The 18,572-nt window shown below is 45.5% G+C and overlaps 3 protein-coding genes and 1 long non-coding RNA gene across 7 annotated transcripts in view; 2 read left to right on the plus strand and 2 right to left on the minus strand.

The window, feature by feature from the left end:
• LOC119387567 (uncharacterized) overlaps positions 1-18,572 on the minus strand; it is a 93,398-nt gene that overhangs the window by 67,391 nt on the left and 7,435 nt on the right. The gene's annotated exons all lie outside the window — the stretch shown is intronic.
• Positions 1-18,572, plus strand: part of LOC125757684 (uncharacterized) — a 72,409-nt gene that overhangs the window by 46,783 nt on the left and 7,054 nt on the right. The gene's annotated exons all lie outside the window — the stretch shown is intronic.
• On the minus strand, positions 5,274-6,007 carry LOC119387565 (baculoviral IAP repeat-containing protein 5). Its single transcript, XM_037654997.2, has one exon. It carries the CDS (start codon positions 5,884-5,886, stop codon positions 5,419-5,421), a length of 468 nt encoding a protein of 155 aa, XP_037510925.1. The 5' UTR covers positions 5,887-6,007; the 3' UTR covers positions 5,274-5,418.
• LOC119387562 (ATP synthase subunit beta, mitochondrial) lies at positions 6,310-15,314 on the plus strand (the record flags this gene model as incomplete). The annotated part of the gene is given in 6 exon segments (XM_037654990.1): positions 6,310-6,547; positions 8,201-8,383; positions 8,966-9,219; positions 10,843-11,070; positions 12,108-12,244; positions 15,170-15,314. Coding segments are annotated over 6 exon segments (1,065 nt in total), but the record flags the coding sequence as incomplete, so codon positions are not given.

The following is an 18,572-nucleotide window of genomic DNA, read 5'->3' on the forward strand; positions in this document are numbered from 1 at the left end:
TTGATCGTTTGCCTTGCGCTTATGACGAACGAGAAGCGTTCAGGGCCTTATGCAGCCTGCAGTTTCGTCAGTGGTGTCGCACGTAATGGTTGAAATAACTTCGCACGAGTCACCTACAGCGGCGCTCTTCGCCGCCTGTATTTTGCGGCGCTCAAACTGCACAGATACCATGGCCCAATAACATGTTTGGCGCCCAGTCGGGGTTTGTATCACCGAAGAGCTAAGAGGGCCTCCCGAAAACCAAGGCGTGATCGGTGTGTTCAATTCGGTGCTTCATGTTTCGACAAAAATTGACCTCGCGCGCATAACTCCGTGGTGAGAGACTCAGCGAAAAGGTGAGGAGATTCAGAAGCATAACTTGCCTGTTATGAAGTGACACCTGCACACACAAACGTTGTGCAACGTCCTTCCTGTTTACGCGCGCATAAGCCATGCGTCCCGCTTCTCGGACAGCTCTTTCGTGCGATCGCACGGGTTTGTGATCACGTTTGCCAAACAGTATACGTCCCCGCGTCTGGTATTTTTATTAATATTATTGATTTACACTTCTCGTGCAGCAACCAAATGTCGCACAAATCGCCGTTGCGATGTGCAGCGTTGACGGGAAATGCGAGAGCCGCACAGCTTGAGTGGGTGTCGTCTGCTGCCATGTGCTCGGTGATGGCGGCGCATGCCGCGAAATCGTATCCCAGAGTTCCACGGTGTGACTTAGTTGCAAGTTATGAATAAACAAAATAGTAACAAATTCGTCACCTTTTGAAAGACTGTAAAGCAGAAAGCCATCAGTTTTGCGGGCGCATTAAGTGGGAACTGGCCGACAGACGAAACCGAAACTAGCCGGCGCTCTGCTACAGTAGGGCATAAAAAAGAAGCGGAGAGGTATCGCCGCTAGAAAAAAATTCCATGTATTCCCGCAATGTGGCAGCACATGCCAAGCAAGAAAAATCATCGGAAAAGGCGCGCATTTTAAACATATGGGCAATGACGTACTATGTACGTCTCTGACCGTCTTGTGGCTGTTCGGGATGGCATACATGTACGTCATTGACCCTCAGAGGGTTAAACCTAGTTAAATAGTATGTCACTCGGAGATTGGGAGGCTACATGATTTATAACCTAACTGTACATTGTTTTCGTAAATGCATTAAAACATCATTAATGGAAATGATGCGATCAGTGAATTCTAGGAGTGTGCGAATATTCGAAATTTCGAATATTTTTCAAATAGTATTTGCTATTCGATTCGATTCGCACTGGAATTTTACCATTCGAACTATTCGAACTTCCCCAAAAACAAATACAGTCAACGTCAGATTGAAAGTGACCCCTTTAGATTTTTAATATGCTTCACCTCATTACACTCTCCTATTGCGGCAAAACTCCCTTTCAAGCTCCATTACGGTCGAACTTTGCCAAGACGCAGTCAACGTCCGATTGGAAGTGGTCCCTAGATTTTTAATATGCTTCACCTCATCACACCCTGGTATTGCGGCAAAGCGGTCCTTTCAAGCTCTGCTTACGGTCGCAAATGTACTAACTCAAGAAAACGCTGGTTCCAACATAGAGATGAATGATGTGGCAGAGGTGGGGGCTCAATTAATGCTGTTTTGGACCTGAAATTTGGGCAGGAAGTCGGCAAAATAGGAAGCCGAAGCTTTTTAGCATCCAAAATTTCAGATGTTCTTATATATCGACGTCTACAAGGCAGATTTAGAACTCCGGACTTGAAGGGAGCACACCCTTGTCCACCACATCAGATGGGCTTCCACAGAATTCGAAAGAGGAGGAGAGGCTGAGGAAATGGCATCTTTGCCTATAACGTGTAAAGTGTGGTCGGCAACACTCTGGTTGCGCCAAATCATGTACATAAATAGAATTCGGCCTCTACATTGCCTCATTCTTGATAAGAACCCTCTTTTTGGTTAAAATGAATTCACACCACCCCGCCAGTGCTTCATCAACCTAGCGAAAAGAAACACTTTCATGTCGCTATTCTCATAAGAATATGCTTAGGAATCTCTCTAACTTTTTTTTTCTGCAATTTCGCTTTGAAGTATTCGAAAGAATATTCTAGAAATATTCGAAAAATATTCGATTCGATTCGCACTCACATTTCAATATTCGAATTCGCTTCGCACCCAAAATTTTGTTATTCGCACAGCTCTAGTGAATTCATTTTAACCAAAAAGAGGGTGCAGCTTAGCACACCTTCCTGGGGGCCACAAGTCACCTGAAGAAATGTCCTAGAGAGGGTGTTTGGCTTGGTAGCTCTTGGTTATGTTCAACATAGTATTTCTTTGGATGCCTCTTCCATACTGCCATGTTGTATCATCAATATCTCTTTCCATATTTAGAAACATGGAAGAGAAATAACTCGATGTACAAATGCACCTCAAATGTTTGACTCAACACCGGTGAGGTGGTCTGTTGTTGACATGCCCTCCCTGTAATGGCACTGGAATCGACCTATTAACTTGTTGCTTTCTAAGCGTATTAGATGCCACTTTATCATATTCCCAAGGGCCTTACAGGGACAGTCGGTGCCTGCAACTGATTGCTAAGGAAGGTTCCCTCTAAGAGGAGGGAAGGTATCCCAGCTTCCCATATAGCATTAATTTGTGAAAGGAGCGCCACATAGAGTTTCCACATTTTTAATTATTCAGTGTACAATATGGTCTGGTATGGGAGCAGGCTTGTTACAGTGTCTAAGAGCAGCTTGGAACTGGGCCACACTAAATGGATTGTTACACGTGTGAGACTACTTACATAGTGAAAAACAAGCGTGACGTAGACACAGACTAGAAAGTACACAGGACCAGCACTGACTGCCAACTGAATTGTTTATGTTCAATAAACAATTCAGTTTGCAGTCAGTGCTGGTCCTGTGTACTTCCTAGTCTGTGTCTATGTCACGCCGTTTTTCACTATGGCATTTGTACCAACTATAGCTCACATCAATTAGCTCATAAACTATCTGCAGTTGCACTCAAGTGGCTTGCTATATGCGAGATTTCTGTGCCTTTGGAATTCACTGAGGACCAGTCATCATCTCAAAATGAGCAATGAGAGAATTCACTTTGTCTTCTATGCCATCTCCTTCATCATTTACTAAGAGCTGCCAGGGATTAATTTTTCGAACCATAAGCCATTTGCCAATCTGTGTAAGAATTGACTTTGGTAATGTACCTCTGCCAGCTTTCTTATTTCGGCTGTATGCGCATTCTCCTTCTCTGATTTCATGCGTTTATAATGTCCCTGAAGCTTATCCACGGTTCTCAAGGGCTTTTTTTGCATTCCTGATTTCATCACAGGACACATCATTTCCTTGGACATCAATTCGTTTGTGGAATGCATTTTGTTGTGGAATCAAGAACAAAAGCTGCCAGGCATTTCGCTAAATCATCAATACTAAAGCCCGCTATGTCATTGTGCCTGCAAAGTATACATTTCCGGTAATTTTCTCTGCAGACCAGGAGGGTGGATATAGAGGACATTGAATGTATTTTGTGTGGTTCAAGACTATCAGAAATCACTCACTGCCCTAGGGATTTTTGACGATGTCCCAGCCAAGGTGCAATGTTAATGTCACAAGGGCTATGTTTAAGTCTGCTGAGGAATACATTTAATGTGTAGCTCTATAGAATATGGGTTATTCTTTATTTAGCATTAATATGCCAGAACACAACAGGAAATTTTCTATTGTGCAACCTCCTCCACTGAAAAGTGGGTCACCCCAGAGTGTGTTATGTGCAATGGGGTCTCGCCCTTTAAAATGTAGCACTCGGGCAACTGATCTACAAGTGCCTCTAATTCTTTTAGCTCCAAACAATGTTTGGGCGGTACATACCGTGAATAGACTTCCGTTATGTTATCTGAATTGTTAAGACTTTCATTGGATTGTTTGTGAGACCATCTGATTCAGTAAATAAGTGTTTCATGTTCAAACAGAAGGTTATTTCTCAGGTAACAGGACAGTCTTTTGGCTCCATCATGAGGCTTTCTTGTCTGTTTTAGTGCAGCCAAAAGAGCCGCACTGATCTTTCGGCACCGAAAGTGCCTGTGTTGTGTCCATTACTTCCTACAAAACACTGGAAACCCACATGTGTGGGCTGCTAATTCATGTTTGAGACCTTGCCTGGTGAGGTGAGGCCCTAAGAGCTGATTTAATTGCCAACACCACAGCAGCAGGTGCCACAGCCAATGGCTTGCTGTGGAGGTCAGTGTAATGCTGGTGGAGGCAAGTGCAATGCTCCTCCTGACATGCTTCGTCAGCATAAATTGCACTATAGAATGGCAATTGCTTTTTAGAATATCTTCTCTTGGAGCTTCAGGAAGTTTTTCTCCTCTTCCTTTTTTCCATTATAAACAGAAACAGTAGTAGCCTGGATGTTTACCATTGCTGTTTATACTGTGAGGTGTGCCAGTCATAGTTGTCCAAGGTGGTGCCTTTGACTGCTCATGTTGTAAGTGCAAGTCTACCACATCAGCTCTGCGAGCTGTCACAAAATATTTGACAAAAGTAACATCATCTTACCTTGAGGATTTATGGCCTGACAGCTTTTTTTTTTGGTTACGCTTTTAAGAATTTGTGGCATCTCACTAGAGGCGACAAATTAGCAGGCATTTTGTGGTACTGTCTTATCTGCTAATGACGCACGCAAACTGGTTACGTTTTGTTCTTCCCAGCCTTCGAAAACAGTAATCTTAGAGAAGTAAAGCACTTTTGCTTCGAATACTTGTCCACATGCTCGATGATTGTGGTGAAACAGTAATCAGAATATTTCCAAATGCCCCAAGCTTGTTCACTTTATAGCATTGCGGTTTATCCCGAATCTCAAGCAGGAGGTCTCCGCTTGCCATGTTGGTGAGCTATAACTTAGTCCTAGGGCGTGGTGTAAGAAATACTTACACCGGTAAGCCCTTTTGTAGCAACCAAAGTGGGTACTGTTCTAGCTGGCTTTGTAGTTACTTGGAATCGCGGCAAAGTTGCTTTTGGTTTGATAAACAAGCTTGAGATCTCGTATGTGCATCCCCTCTTTTGAGCGTGACAGCTGTGTACTCGCAGAAAATGTGTGTGCCATGTTCATGAAATCTCTTTCCGCAGAAATGCTAGTCATTCCAACTACATAACGCTGCAGCACTTGTGCAAGGCTGTAGGTGGCAGCCGTGGCTAAAAAAATGAAGTAACACAAGACAGGACAGCAAAGGGAAGGAGAGGCGAGCTCGTCGCACTTGCGTTCATCGCACATCTGGTTCGTAGACAAACACTAAGGTAGCGTAAAAAAATGAGGATTTATTAAAATCTGCCACACAAGTTCAAAAATATACACAGGGAACTAAAGATCCGAGCGAGACGATTGGCTCCGCAGTTTAAAAGCGCACACAATCGCGAACGCCTCGTAGCACACACGCAGGCCGTCAGCGCTTCTTCCTCAGCACCTTGTCCAGTTCGTATTTGACCTTGCGCATGGCCTCTCCCGCTTCGGCCACGGCCAGGTCGTTGAACTTGCATGCTCGGTTCTTTGCGCGGGCCTTCTCGAGCCCGAGAAAGTCCAGCGCTGCCATGTCTCCGCTTTTTTTGCCCAAGCGAACGAAAGCGCAGTCCGCAGAGCGCGAGTGCTCTTTGGCTGGATCGTCATTCGGCTCCCAGCCGTCCAGCTCCTTAAAGCACACGTAGCAACGTGCGAGGTCTGGCTCGTTCTCCGTAGGGCAGTGGTAGAAACCAGCCGCCGCCATCCGCGCTGGCGTGCACATGCAGTCGCCGGTTAGTGGCCAATTCTCGAAACTAGCGAGGCGGTTTTCGTAGAGGTTCATATTGTCGTCCGTTGCCGCCAGCAGCACCGACTTGGTGGACAGGTCGACGGACGGTTTGGACGTCTTGACCATGGCGCAGAGTTGTCCAGCGAGCAACGGCTTTCAAGATAGTTCCTGCCCACACAACACGGCACTACTTCTTGACAGAAGCTGTCGCAAATTCACGCCTTGAACCACAGAGCACCGAAGAGTTTTGAAATTCAACGCAAATTGCCCGTTCAAAATTCAAAGCGCGCGAAGCCGCTAGCCAAGCCGCCCTGACAAAAACGTTGGCCCTGACGGGCGCCGTGCCCTCCATAATGAAAGAGTTTAAAATTCCACATTTATACTGTGATAAGTCTACAAAAACTGCCAAAAATTTGTCCTTAAAACTTAAAGTGTTACTTTAATAAGAAAGCTTGCACAGCTTATTTAAAATTTGCGACAGAATAGACGCATTTCTCTAGTTTTAGCAGAAATTTAAAAAAGCAAGCTGGTGACGTTGCATCAAAAAGTTACCACGTGATCTACCCTCCCTTTCTACCTCCTCCCTTCGTCCCAACTTTTGCTTGCTCGCTCGCTCTTTGCTCTCTCGTCGGATCCTCGTCCGTCCTTCGTGCGGAGCAAGGGTACAACATGCTGAGCGTCGTGGGAAGAGCCTGCTCTAGCGTGCTAAAAGCGGCCAAGCCTGCCGCCTCTTTAGTAAAAGTCAATGGGGCGAACTCGAAGTTGCTGCCGGCGCTGTGTGCAACACGTAAGTGCTCAAGTCCTGCCCGGGGTCGACGCCGACCGCTCTCTGCCCTTGGGTGGAAATGTTGGGTCAATTAGGGTTAACAGTGCCGATTACAACTGGGCCGTCCGCGAAAAATACGACTGCATCGTCGATAAGACGATGTCAGCAGCAGCGGTAGGATTGCGAGGTTTTGCTGCACTCGCAGAAACTGCGTTCAACGGCGGTCCTTCCTATGTAAAAGCTCTGGTTGCCGCCGCGTGCCGGCGTCCATGCTGCTCCCAGCCGGTCGAAGCTTACAGAGATGACCCCGGCTACTTTAGTGAGCTCGTCGCGATAGATTATAACAGGTGTTCTCGGTATGTCTTGTTGGTTTTTCTTCTTTGAACTTTCTCTGAGAAACTACGGACACGCAGAGGTCACTTGTAAAGTGGGCTGCCTATCGCCTGTTCTCCAACGCTCCTCCGTCCGCCTCATTTGCCGTAGAACCTTCTGCGGCATGGCAGGCTTAGTCGTGTGTGCCTTGTATAAAAACATGTTTCCTTCTTACCAGGTTACAAAGGACTGCTTAAATTTTACTTTCACTTGCCCGGTCAAGTATGCCCTCATCGTGACCCCGGCTATTAGCCGTTATTGGCGTTCGGCTGGTACCTGCATTCCAGCTTCGTTTCGAATGTGTGACGGGGAAATCAAAGCGCGACAAACTTCTCACGAATCGAGGTTTTTCCAAATAGCCCCTCCCTCTTAGTAGCCAAGGGAGGAAGTAGCCTTATTGATGTTTCTTGTTCATCGGAGGAGTGGCGAAGCAATTCACCATGCTATTTTCTCTCACCTTCCATCTACTGGGCTGCCTACAAATGCAGCATAGACAAAATGAACGCATCGTCATGCACTTGAAAGCAAATGGCAACTTCTGCGATACCACCGCCACCTACCAAGCATATTGAGATACTTTCATTGAAAATAACTTTTATCATTCTTTAATCTCTCCTACAAGTAGCGTATCACTGCATTGGTATTACTGCTTCAGGACTGTTGACTAGTGCAGCTACAATATCAGAGCAGCTTCTTACTTCGATTTCAACCGTAAATAACATTAATTCATGACAGAAAATTCACTTCTAAGGAGCATGCTAAACTTCAAAATCTGCAGTATGCAAAGTGGTAATTCAAATGACAACTCCTTTGGAGGTAAGCAGTGCGATGATTGTGGCAAGTGTGTTCATTATATTTGGCATTATGTGTCAGCTTTCATACTAGATTGTGAAAATTTCAGGAATTGGGGACACATTTTCAAGTGTTATGATGCTCAAAGTGGTTATGAGGATGTACGAAAGAGCAGGAAAGAAACGAGACAGGTGTACAAAGCTTGCGAGACTTGAAAATTGCTGAGTAATGTGCATGAATCTTTTAATTGTTCGCAGAACCTCACAGGACAAACGCTAAACTTCAACTGTTTCAATTTTCAATTCAAAGACTTGACAGTTTCAATTATTAACTGCCGCAAGAAGTACTCTATACAGCATCTTGCAGAATGAATGTTCCACCTGCTTTGCAGCTGAGCCAGTGACATTAAGAAACAACTTGTGTTGAACTTCATAGCAGTAAGAAAGTGGGAGCATATGAAGAACTATGGATATGTCATTACATAAGATTTGGAATTTTCATTGAATTCAGATCCCGTAAACAGAAGACATGCAGCAGCTCAAGCAAGCGCCAAGGCAGGCAACGGACACATTGTGGCTGTCATTGGTGCCGTCGTGGACGTGCAGTTCGATGACAACTTGCCACCTATCCTCAACGCTCTCGAGGTTGAAGGTCGCAAGCCGCGACTTGTCCTTGAGGTGGCGCAGCACTTGGGTGAGTGTGTCCTTTAGTCTGCGTAAATCGTATCGTGCACGTGATTTTCGTTAAAGGGACACTAAAGAGAAAAACGACTTTCTTGTGTTAGTAAATTACTCTTTCACAATTCCAAAATCACGACACTTGCCGCAAGAAGAAGCTTGATAAGCGAGAAAATGTGCAAAACGAAACTGCGATTGACAACGCCACCTTGAAATTCCTGCACCGAAGAGTGTGACGGCATAGATTTTGACGGCGTCTTCTAGGTCCTACGTAGTTCGTAATCAGTAAAAATGAACTACATTGTGCTCTTAGGGGGGGGGGGGTTCACAGACTTAACATACCAGAGTTCAGGAAACTTCGGTGAGCCAATGTCGCCGAAACACCGAAAAATACGCTTTGAAATCCGTGACGTCACGTGTGGAGATTTTGGGGCGAAATTTGAAACTGAAACTCTGACCTTGATTTTCTCCCTCTGTTAATAAACCTATGATGGTGAAATTAAAGACATCGGAGTTCTCTGAGTACAATTTATCAACCTAAACCAATTCATTGTTCCAGTTTAGTGTCCCTGAGCACTGGCGGTTGTTTCCTCCTCAGGTGAAAACACAGTGCGCACCATTGCCATGGACGGTACGGAGGGTCTGGTGCGAGGCCAGAAGGTGAAGGACACCCAGTCTCCCATCAAGATCCCAGTCGGACCTGAGACGCTGGGTCGCATCATGAACGTTATTGGCGAGCCCATCGACGAGCGGGGCCCCATTCCCTCGGACAAGTTCCTTTCCATCCATCAGGAGGCGCCAGAGTTTGTTGAGATGAGTGTCGAGCAGGAGATCCTCGTCACAGGCATCAAGGTAGTGCATAATAGCATTCTCAGGCATACTAAAGATGGCGCACATGTTGGCAGAAAAGCTGAAATGTTGGTGGCTAGTTGGTTTTTGCATACGAAATTTTTAAAATATCCATAACCATCGGAGGAGTGTATTGATAACTACGGAGTGAGGAAAGACTGTGCTGCCATTGGTCATGCAGTGCGTTACACAGATGCTCGATTCTGGTGAGTGGAAACAAGTGGAGCGCCAACATAGGAGCAGGGGTGCTAAATGAGAGCAGGGCGAGCCTTTGCTCGATCCTAGCTGTGATAACCCCTGCGAAAGCAAATGCGATGAAGGCCAGAGTGGCGTGTGTCCCGCTTACTGGGCATTACGTCTCAAGAGTCTCCAACATTTTGGCTACTTTTCTTTAAAGAAGCTTGACTAGCCCTCACCCCCCCCCACTAAAGCATATAACAGTGGCAGACATAAGCCATGGTTGACAGTACCAAGGCCCGCCCCGCCACGGTGGTCTAGTGGTTATGGCGCTCGACTGCTGACTCGAAGGTCACGGGATCGAATCCCGACCGCGGCGGCTGCATTTTCGATGGAGGCGAAAATGTTTGCGGCCCGTGTACTTAGCTTTAGGTGCACGTTAAAGAACCCCAGGTGGTCGAAATTTCCAGAGCCCTCTACTACGGCGTCTCTCATAATCATATCGTGGTTTCGTGACGTTAAACCCCAGATAAAAAAGAAAGACAGTACCAAGGCCCAGGTTAGGTTAATAGATGGCATCTGCAAACCTAAGTGCGCTTTTAGTATTTCATGTACCATCCCTTGGTGGTGGTGTAGGTGTCTCACGCAAAGGCTAGCATCTTTCAAGGACCAACTTTGGAAAACTAGTTTCTCAAACAGAACATAAACCGTACAGTTATGTGAAGCACTTCATTGGTGAGGGCTGGTTACTTTGCGCTTGGGATTCTCACAAAATGAAGGCCGAGTGTGTCGCCAAGATGTTGAAAAACTAGCTTCCATTTGAATGTTTATCCAATAGGAATGTGATGTGGTGTTCTAACTCACTGACAAAAACATACTCTAACCACCATACATGAATACACTCAAACCTCAATATAACGAACACGGATATAACGAATTATTGGCTGTAACGAAGTAAATGAAGAATAGTCTTGTCATACAGTGTTATAAATAAACGTTTATAACGAATTTTTGGATATAACGAAGTTATTTTCGTTGCAGATGTGACTTTGTTATAATGAGGTTTGAGTGTACATATTTAAATAGCAGCGTGTCGTTCGCAGACAAGTTTGTACTTGTCTGTATTTTCAGTGTTCCTTTTTCATATGCAAAATATCCATGCAAGTATATATATACTTAGGCACATGTGAAAGAAGCGCTGGTAGTAAAAATTAGCCTGGAGTTTACACTACTACATGCTGGCTTGTTGCTGCAGGCACTTGAGCTAGGTAACCCCTGTTGTAGGCTGTAGCAAAGGAAGCATCCTCCAGCGCTTCCATCTCTGCTGAAATGCATTTTTGTTACACTTAGGAAGTGCAAGTGTAATTCCAAGACAATCAATTGTGCACTGTCTGGGTTTGCATGGATATCAACACGTTTTGATCTTGTTGCTTGCTGTCTTTTCTTCAGGTTGTAGACCTGCTGGCACCATACTCTAAGGGAGGCAAGATCGGGCTTTTCGGTGGTGCTGGTGTCGGCAAGACTGTGCTCATTATGGAGCTGATCAACAACGTGGCCAAGGCACACGGTGGTTACTCCGTGTTTGCCGGTGTCGGCGAGCGTACCCGTGAGGGCAACGATCTGTACCACGAGATGATTGAAGGTGGTGTCATCAGTCTGAAGGACAAGAACTCCAAGGTATTGCCTGCATGCTCTTCATGTGGACTATTAAGCTGGCCTTCAGATTTCATACTGGTCAGTCTCCGTTCTTTAAAGTAAAACGGCACCAGTGCGACGTCTGGTGCACAGTAGACTGCTTGACAGCTAAGGTCAATGGTTTGCTTCGCTCTCACTTTACTACCTATGCGGCAGCAAGGGTAGTAAAGTGAGAGCGAAGGTGGTCTGCAATCCAGCATGACCTATTCACCGGCTAGTCTTACCCTAGGGATAGCTGTCCATTTTTGAAGCATGAAGTTTGCACTTTGCCTATTGTGATTAGAACAGAAGCAGCGGATCAACTAAGCAGTTTTTTTAAGGCACTTAATTGTTGAATGAGCTCTCTACTTAGTTTAGTGAATATTATTAACCGTGAGGTACACTCAAGTCAAGATTCAAGCCAGTACGATCTGATGTCATTGTGATACAGATCTGGTGGTTGGTAGTGGCAGTTTCTGCGGGAGTCTTTTGGAGACATATTTGCTTAACAAGGAAATGTTTGCTTGTTGAGTTGTTGAATAAGTCTGTGTTCTATTCTTCAAGCCAGTTCTTTGTAGACTCAAAAGCTTTTTGAAGGCATTGACGAGCAGCCAGTGTTCCATGAGCAGTGTACTTTATGGAGGTTTTGTGGTCCTCGAAACCCTTTAAAACAGTTTTAAGGTGTTTAAAAATTATAGAATAAGCTCTCTCCTTAGTTTCGTGAATCTTATTAACCGTGAGGTACGTGCAAGCCAAGGTTCAAGCCTGTACGTTCTGATGTCATTGTGGTATGGATCTTTTTGTTGGTGGCAGTTTGTGATAAAAAGCATTTTGGGGACATCTTTGCTCATCAAGCACACGTTTGCTTGTTGAGTTGTTGCGCAAGTCCATGTTTTGCTTTCGAGCTGTTAGGCAAAGGCAATCCTTGAAAAAGCCTTGTCAATGTCATGAAATGTTATTGATGACCCCCCCTCCTCCTTTTTTTTTTCTTTTATGCAGAAGCTTCTGGAAACAGTCTTTAAATGCTCCTCTTGTTCCAGGTATCCCTCGTGTACGGTCAGATGAACGAGCCTCCTGGCGCCCGTGCCCGTGTCGCCCTGACTGGTCTCTCTGTGGCCGAGTACTTCCGTGACCAGGAAGGACAAGATGTGCTGCTCTTCATTGACAACATTTTCAGGTTGCTACACTTTTCAGCTTACTGTAATGGCATGCACGTGCGAGCTTCTTGGTGCTTTCTTGGTACCCTAAGTGCTGCATAAGCTAAAGCAGCTGCTGTTGGAACCATCCCCCTGAGGTCACTGTAGGGGTCGGGCGTCTGTAAGCTAATCAGCAAGTTTGTGTTATCTGGCGTAGGCCGATTTCAGGGTCGAAATGACAAAAGTTTGGTCTGGTGGAAACTTGTGGGTGCTGGTCGGAACCTTCCATTGAGATCGAATTAAGGGGGGACACTGCTCTGAAAATTTTTTTCTCAAATCTTGATCGATTTTGATGATACTTGGTGAGTTTATGTATATTTGTGTGCTGATTTCAAATATGCGATTATTTTTCTAGTATAACCGGTAGTTTTTAAAATACAATATATTTCATGTGCCTTTTGGGGAGGAAGATTTTTTTTTAACAGAGAGTTACAAAGTAAATCAGCATATCACAATGACTTGTAATCAGAACTGAGTGCAATGAAACAAAAACTGATGTTCTAAGCCCATTATAAGAAAAGTTATGGTATGCTGAACATTCACGAAAGAAATCGCAGCTTGAAATTGACGCACTTGTGAATGTTCAACATATTGTAACTTTTGTTCTAATGGGCTTAGAACATCTGTTCTTGTTTCGTTGCACTCAGTTCTGATTACAGGTTATTGTGATATGCCGATTTACTTTGTAACTCTCTTTGGTTGAAAAAAAATCTGCCTCCCCAAAAGGCACATGAAATATTTTGTATTTTAGGAACTACTGGTTATACTAGAAAAGTAATTGCATATTTGAAATCAGCGCACAAATATACATGAACTCACCAACTATCATCAAGAAATGAGAAAAAAGTTTTAAGAGCAGTGTCCCCCCTTAACCAAAAACTGGAGTCGAGTTAAGAGAAGTCTACTGTACTCTTTGAAGAGCTTTGCTTCTTAAGGGGGGAAGCGGGTCTTTGAGACCGAAAATCAGAAAAAAAATCGAATTTTTGAAAATGTTTTATTTGGATTCTACCGCTACTGATGCATAACCTCGCCAATTTTCATGCGTCTTAGATCAGCATTTTAGCCGTGACAGCATTCTATGTGCCATCAGCGAGCTAAATTTTTAGCGATGAACGCGTAAAAAACGGCCTTATTCAGCACCGCGCCGTTGCCGCTCTACGTTCCCTACGGCAGCCATCTTGGTCGCATTCGAAAGAGCCGCGCTTTTTCTTGAATATCCCGCCGCCCTTGTTTCTGTCCACTCAGAATTCACGTAGAAAATCCGCGCCAAAAAAAGGTCCCTCCGCGTGAGCCTGTTGGCACAGTGAGCCGACGTGACTAAATAACGCCTTCCGATTCGTCGGGCCTCCCGCGCTGTCTGCTGCAGCGCACGCAAAGCGGCAAGTGGATGTCGCCGTAGTATAACTGTGTTGTTCTCGTCGATTTACGTCCGTAAAGTTCTAACCCGCGCAAGCTGGCAAGAAATTGGAGCAGGCGTTTTTGATCATCCTCAACAAAGACTGCACGTTGCGGCGGCTTACTGGCACGGCGCCATGCGAGCTAGACGAAGTGCGCCGCAGCCGCCGGGAGTGAATTAGGCCTACGCTCTCGGCCGCGTTTTGGAACTTTGATCGTGGCGAAGCCGAATCGAAAGTTGCGCAGCGCTCATAAATTAAAAAAAAAAAAGCGAGATCACGGCTCGGGTGCATCGCATCCAGCGAAGGACGGCGTGGCGGCGGAACGCGATTCATCGGTCGAAATGCCGACTTCACCTGTGTCGGCGGCCGCCGCGACGACGTCGGTGATAGGCAGCGTGGTAGAAGGATCGACACGACGTTCTTGACTGGCGCCGATCGTGCGCAACAGCAGATACAGACTGAAGATAAGATCTCCAGCTTATTGGCAACTTCCGCTAGCGAGCGCAAGCTGCGGACGCTCGCAACAGCGTGCGAGGGCTCTGACCCGTCGGCGGCTAACTACGGGATCGTTGACTTCTCCGCAATCAACAAACTGCATGAAAGGACATGCAATGGGGCCGTTTCGATTGGAAACTGCGATAAACTACTCTCCTGGTGTCTTCTAAGGCATTTATTTGCAAAGTAAAGCATTTTTACTTGTGTAGCGCTCCTTGCAGATACAGAGTTTTGTTTTTTGCTTTTTTCTCAGTTTCAATTTTTTGGCCACCTTTCATTCTTTTAACGAGCGTTTCTCAGCTTTGGTACACTCGATTTTGATCATTATTGTATTACTGAAAAGCTGGATGTTTAGTGAGTGCAACAAAGTGTCATATGTTACTATAGAAAAGCGTAAATTTTTACAAGAGAGAAAATAACAAAAATATATTTTCTCGGTAATCGAATGGCGAACTTTGAAGCTTCATAACTTTTGTTGTAGGAAAGCTAGAACCATAAAATTTCCTTTTTGCACTCTTTGATAACTGTAGAATGCAATGACATTTAATTCAGCAGGATCCGAGCAGCCAATTTAGTAAAAAGGTGATTAAACGAAATTTTAATTAATGATTAATTAAAAAAATAGTCGTAATGGCTACATAAAAACTGAGTTCATATTTGATATTTACACATGTAAATACATGATCACCGAAGTTTTCATCATCCTAACTTAAATAAAAAGATGCTTTATGTCAAAGTGCCTCTTCCCCCCTTAAAAATTTTTTTGTGCACTTTTGTCATGCATATTGACTCATTCAGTCTGGCAAGTTTATGGGAGGTACTCTTTGGTCGTCACTAGAAATAGGGTACCCGACAGACTTGCGTTGTCAATCGAATCGTATTGTGTGGATGTCCTTGACACCGCTGAATGGATCATACAGCTGACACATCTCTCAAGTCATTAATTAGTTTGTTGCCATGCTATTTTCAAAGGTCAGTCGTTAACTCCCCTATGGCCATATTACCGATGTGCAGGTTTACCCAAGCCGGTTCTGAGGTGTCTGCCCTGTTGGGTCGTATCCCCTCGGCTGTGGGTTACCAACCTACGCTGGCCACTGACATGGGTACCATGCAGGAACGTATCACCACCACCAAGAAAGGTTCCATCACCTCTGTACAGGTAGGCAGCTCTCATGATTTCTGCTCTCCAGCATGTCACCGTGCCTGTTTTTATGTCCAGATCACTTGTGCCAGGCTGCTTGCAACATCATACACGTAAGCAGACAATGACTCTGGGTCCTGTAAATGAGGCTAAGCTTTTCATGGCATTGCCAAGATTCTGTAAAAGCTCATTAATTCCCTCCTCATTAATTGTGTTTTCGACAGTTCATTCTAAGTCGCACAGTCTGGCCAAGCTCGGTAGACCTGTTAAAAATAGTAGCTCGTAAATTCTGGCGCAAATGAGGTGCTGCATGGATAATTAAAGCTGCCTGTTGCTGTGGCCAGCCCTCGCACTGGCAATCGCTTTCCCCGCTAAGTGACAGCTGGCACGATTTGCTAATCATTATCATCCTCCGATTACTCTTGTAATGAGTTGACACCTCAGCGACGGTGCCCTCACATCCGAAGGGCTGTGCTTTGTGGTCGAAAACAGGTCATGGCTGCCTTGTATGTGTGCATTTGTTTTTCAGACTGGTCAGTCGCATTGACATCGACAGTGCACTGCAGTACGCATGTTTACCACTGTGTTTACATCTTACCTTCAGCAACTCTCGAGCATTTCTCTTAAATTTCCATTTGCGATGGTTGAGTGTGTGTAACGACGTAGTGATGGTTGCTCAAACTTGCAAAAGTGCATAATTTGCACTGCGCCTGCACCAAAATGTATTAGCTGTCTTTTAGAGAAAGAGAAAAGTGCTCAAAATCTTGCCGCACTGTGATGAGCGCATAATATTGCAGTTGTTGGTAGTGGATCGATGCAGCTTATCATTGCAAGTTTAATCACCATTGCCCGTCGCAATTGCATGATAGGTCTTCTACAGAGACTTCACATACTCTGCAGAAGCTGCATTACTGTTCACTTTGCAAAGCAAGAGCGTGCGTGGGATACAGTAAAAGCTCGTTAATTCGACTCTCGTTAATTCGGAAAATCGGTTAATTCGGACACGTCATCTGGTCCCTGTAAATATACGCATCACTCTATGAGACTGGGCGCTCGTTATTTCGGACAGATTTGACCGCAAATCTGATAATTCGGCGACTTTCGGGCCGCTGGCGAGGCTCGAAAACGAAAAAAGAACAATTCGGAACAAAAGTGAAGCTCAAACGCAGCATCGCCATGGACATCAATTATCGACTTGGCTTGGATTGAGACTGCTTGAACGCCTTTTTTTCGCGTGTGGGTTTTGTTGCTTTGTTCCCGTTGGTGTGCTGCATCGTGATCGCCGATTTATCGAGGAACGTTTCACTACGGCTCCTTTAGCTTGATCGTTGCTGGTGCTTTTGTGCTGACTTCTCGTGTGACCGCACTCCACGCCGATGGCAAAGCCGGCGAAGCAGCCCAAGTACGAGGCCAAGGACTTCACCACCAAAGTAGAAATTTTGCGTGCTCTGAATAATGGGCTCTCCCGACAAGAAGTGAAGAAGAGTGATGAAAGGGGATCCTTGTATCGGCGGCAAAGAAGCAAGGAACGAGTAACCGTACTTTTAGCCACCAACGTGACGGGAACAGAGCGCTTGCTGCTTCTCGTTATCGGAAGGTTCAAAAGCCACGCTGCTTTAAGAACATCAACAATCTTCCTGTGGATTACCGTGCCAACCGAAAAGCGTGGATGACGGGTGAAACTTGCGGACACTGCAGACATCATGCGAGCTGCTGAGCACCTTGAAGGGCTCAGAAAAATTGTGTCCGCGCGAATATCTGCTCGAAAACAGACAAGCATCCGCGATTACTTTGTTAAGTAAAGGTATGTTGAAAAAACTAGTGCATTTATTGTGTTTATTTCGACCATTCGATAATTCGGACATTCGGTTAATTCGGACATTTTTTCCGGTCCCTAGAAATCCGAATTAACGAGCTTTTACTGTATTTGCTTATGCACCAACACTTGCAGCACATGAAAATGTACAAGCTTGCCCGAAAGCGTGACATAATGATGCTGATGACATTTGAATGTGACTGCCTCTGTGTCCGCCGTATGAATTCCAGTTTTATTGTGGGCTCGTGCTTTGTGTTTGCTGCTTTTTCTGTAACTACAGATTACTGGGAACGAGAGTGCTCCATTCTGCCGCTAATGTTTGCTGAACTCCCTTTGTGAAAAGCTGTGTTTAACTTCCTTGGCGTAACACGGACTGCATCTTCCATGGCTTGAAGATGAGGGAGTTCATTCGGGGGTGCCCGTGTGATGGGTATTAAATGTACATGCACACACCTGCAGTCTTCTGCTGGGAAAATTTCGAACGCACCCATTTGATGCACTGAAAATATGCACAGTAATACAGTCGATCCCGGGTATATCGAACTCGGATATATCGAATTATTGGCTATATCGAACAGTTGAGAAATCCCCTTGAATTTCCCATGCAAAAGTATGGGGTTGGTGTGCACGTATATCGAACTCCCGCACAGCGAAACATCCGCTATATCGAACGCTGCCCCGCGCCGAAGCCCAGAAAGTGCATTTTTCCTAACAACTATTGATCATTTTTCGGCCGCGTTCTTATAAGTTCCAATCCCTCGTCGCGCGCAGGTGACGAAAGTGCGTTGCTCTAGTTCGTTGCGCAACGCTTGTCAGTTCACCGGTATATTTGACGCGCGGTCCGCAGGTTTTGACGCATGGGCTAGTGTTTTTCAAAGAGGCTGATTCCCGAGGGCACCAAAATGAGAATTCGAAGTGACTTCGCAGTCTTGTTGTAATGTTTGCATTCCCTTCATTGTCTCTTCGCGCACGATGGCATGCGGGCCCGCAAAGCATGGCCTTCGAGATCCGCAACCTCGTGACGTATTTTTAGTGTTTTCGGTTTTAAAACGCTAATCTCAGAGGCTATGCTTTTTTTCGCATTTCTCGCCAAAGTAGCGGCTGCCTTCTGCAAAGGCACAAGTGCCATCGGTATCGCTAACATGTCGACGGGTGGAGAAATGTTTCTTCGTGCAGCGGTGCAGCCAGTGCAGCGTTGTCTCTTGCAGAATGTGTACTGTGTGTACTTCGCGCTTTGTTCTCGATAAATCGTCATTCGGAAGTCGAACTAAACATTGTCCCGCTCGTAGCGATAAAATGATGACCGGTGCTTGAAACGACGTCAAGTAAAGCACCGCCGTGCAATGTTCCTTACGGGCCTTGGTACCAGGTGACGACTTCGGGCGCGTCATGACCGCCGACTACGCGTACGGTGCGTCAGTGAATTTTGCGAACTTGCGTTTCACGGGCGCCGTTCTGGA

The sequence above is a fragment of the Rhipicephalus sanguineus genome, chromosome 3 (assembly GCF_013339695.2).
Source record: "Rhipicephalus sanguineus isolate Rsan-2018 chromosome 3, BIME_Rsan_1.4, whole genome shotgun sequence".
NCBI classification, from domain to species: domain Eukaryota; kingdom Metazoa; phylum Arthropoda; class Arachnida; order Ixodida; family Ixodidae; genus Rhipicephalus; species Rhipicephalus sanguineus.

Excerpts from the sequence above, each read along its gene's own strand:
- LOC119387565 (XM_037654997.2), bottom strand. The coding sequence starts at position 5,886 with ATGGTCAAGACGTCCAAACCGTCCGTCGACCTGTCCACCAAGTCGGTG.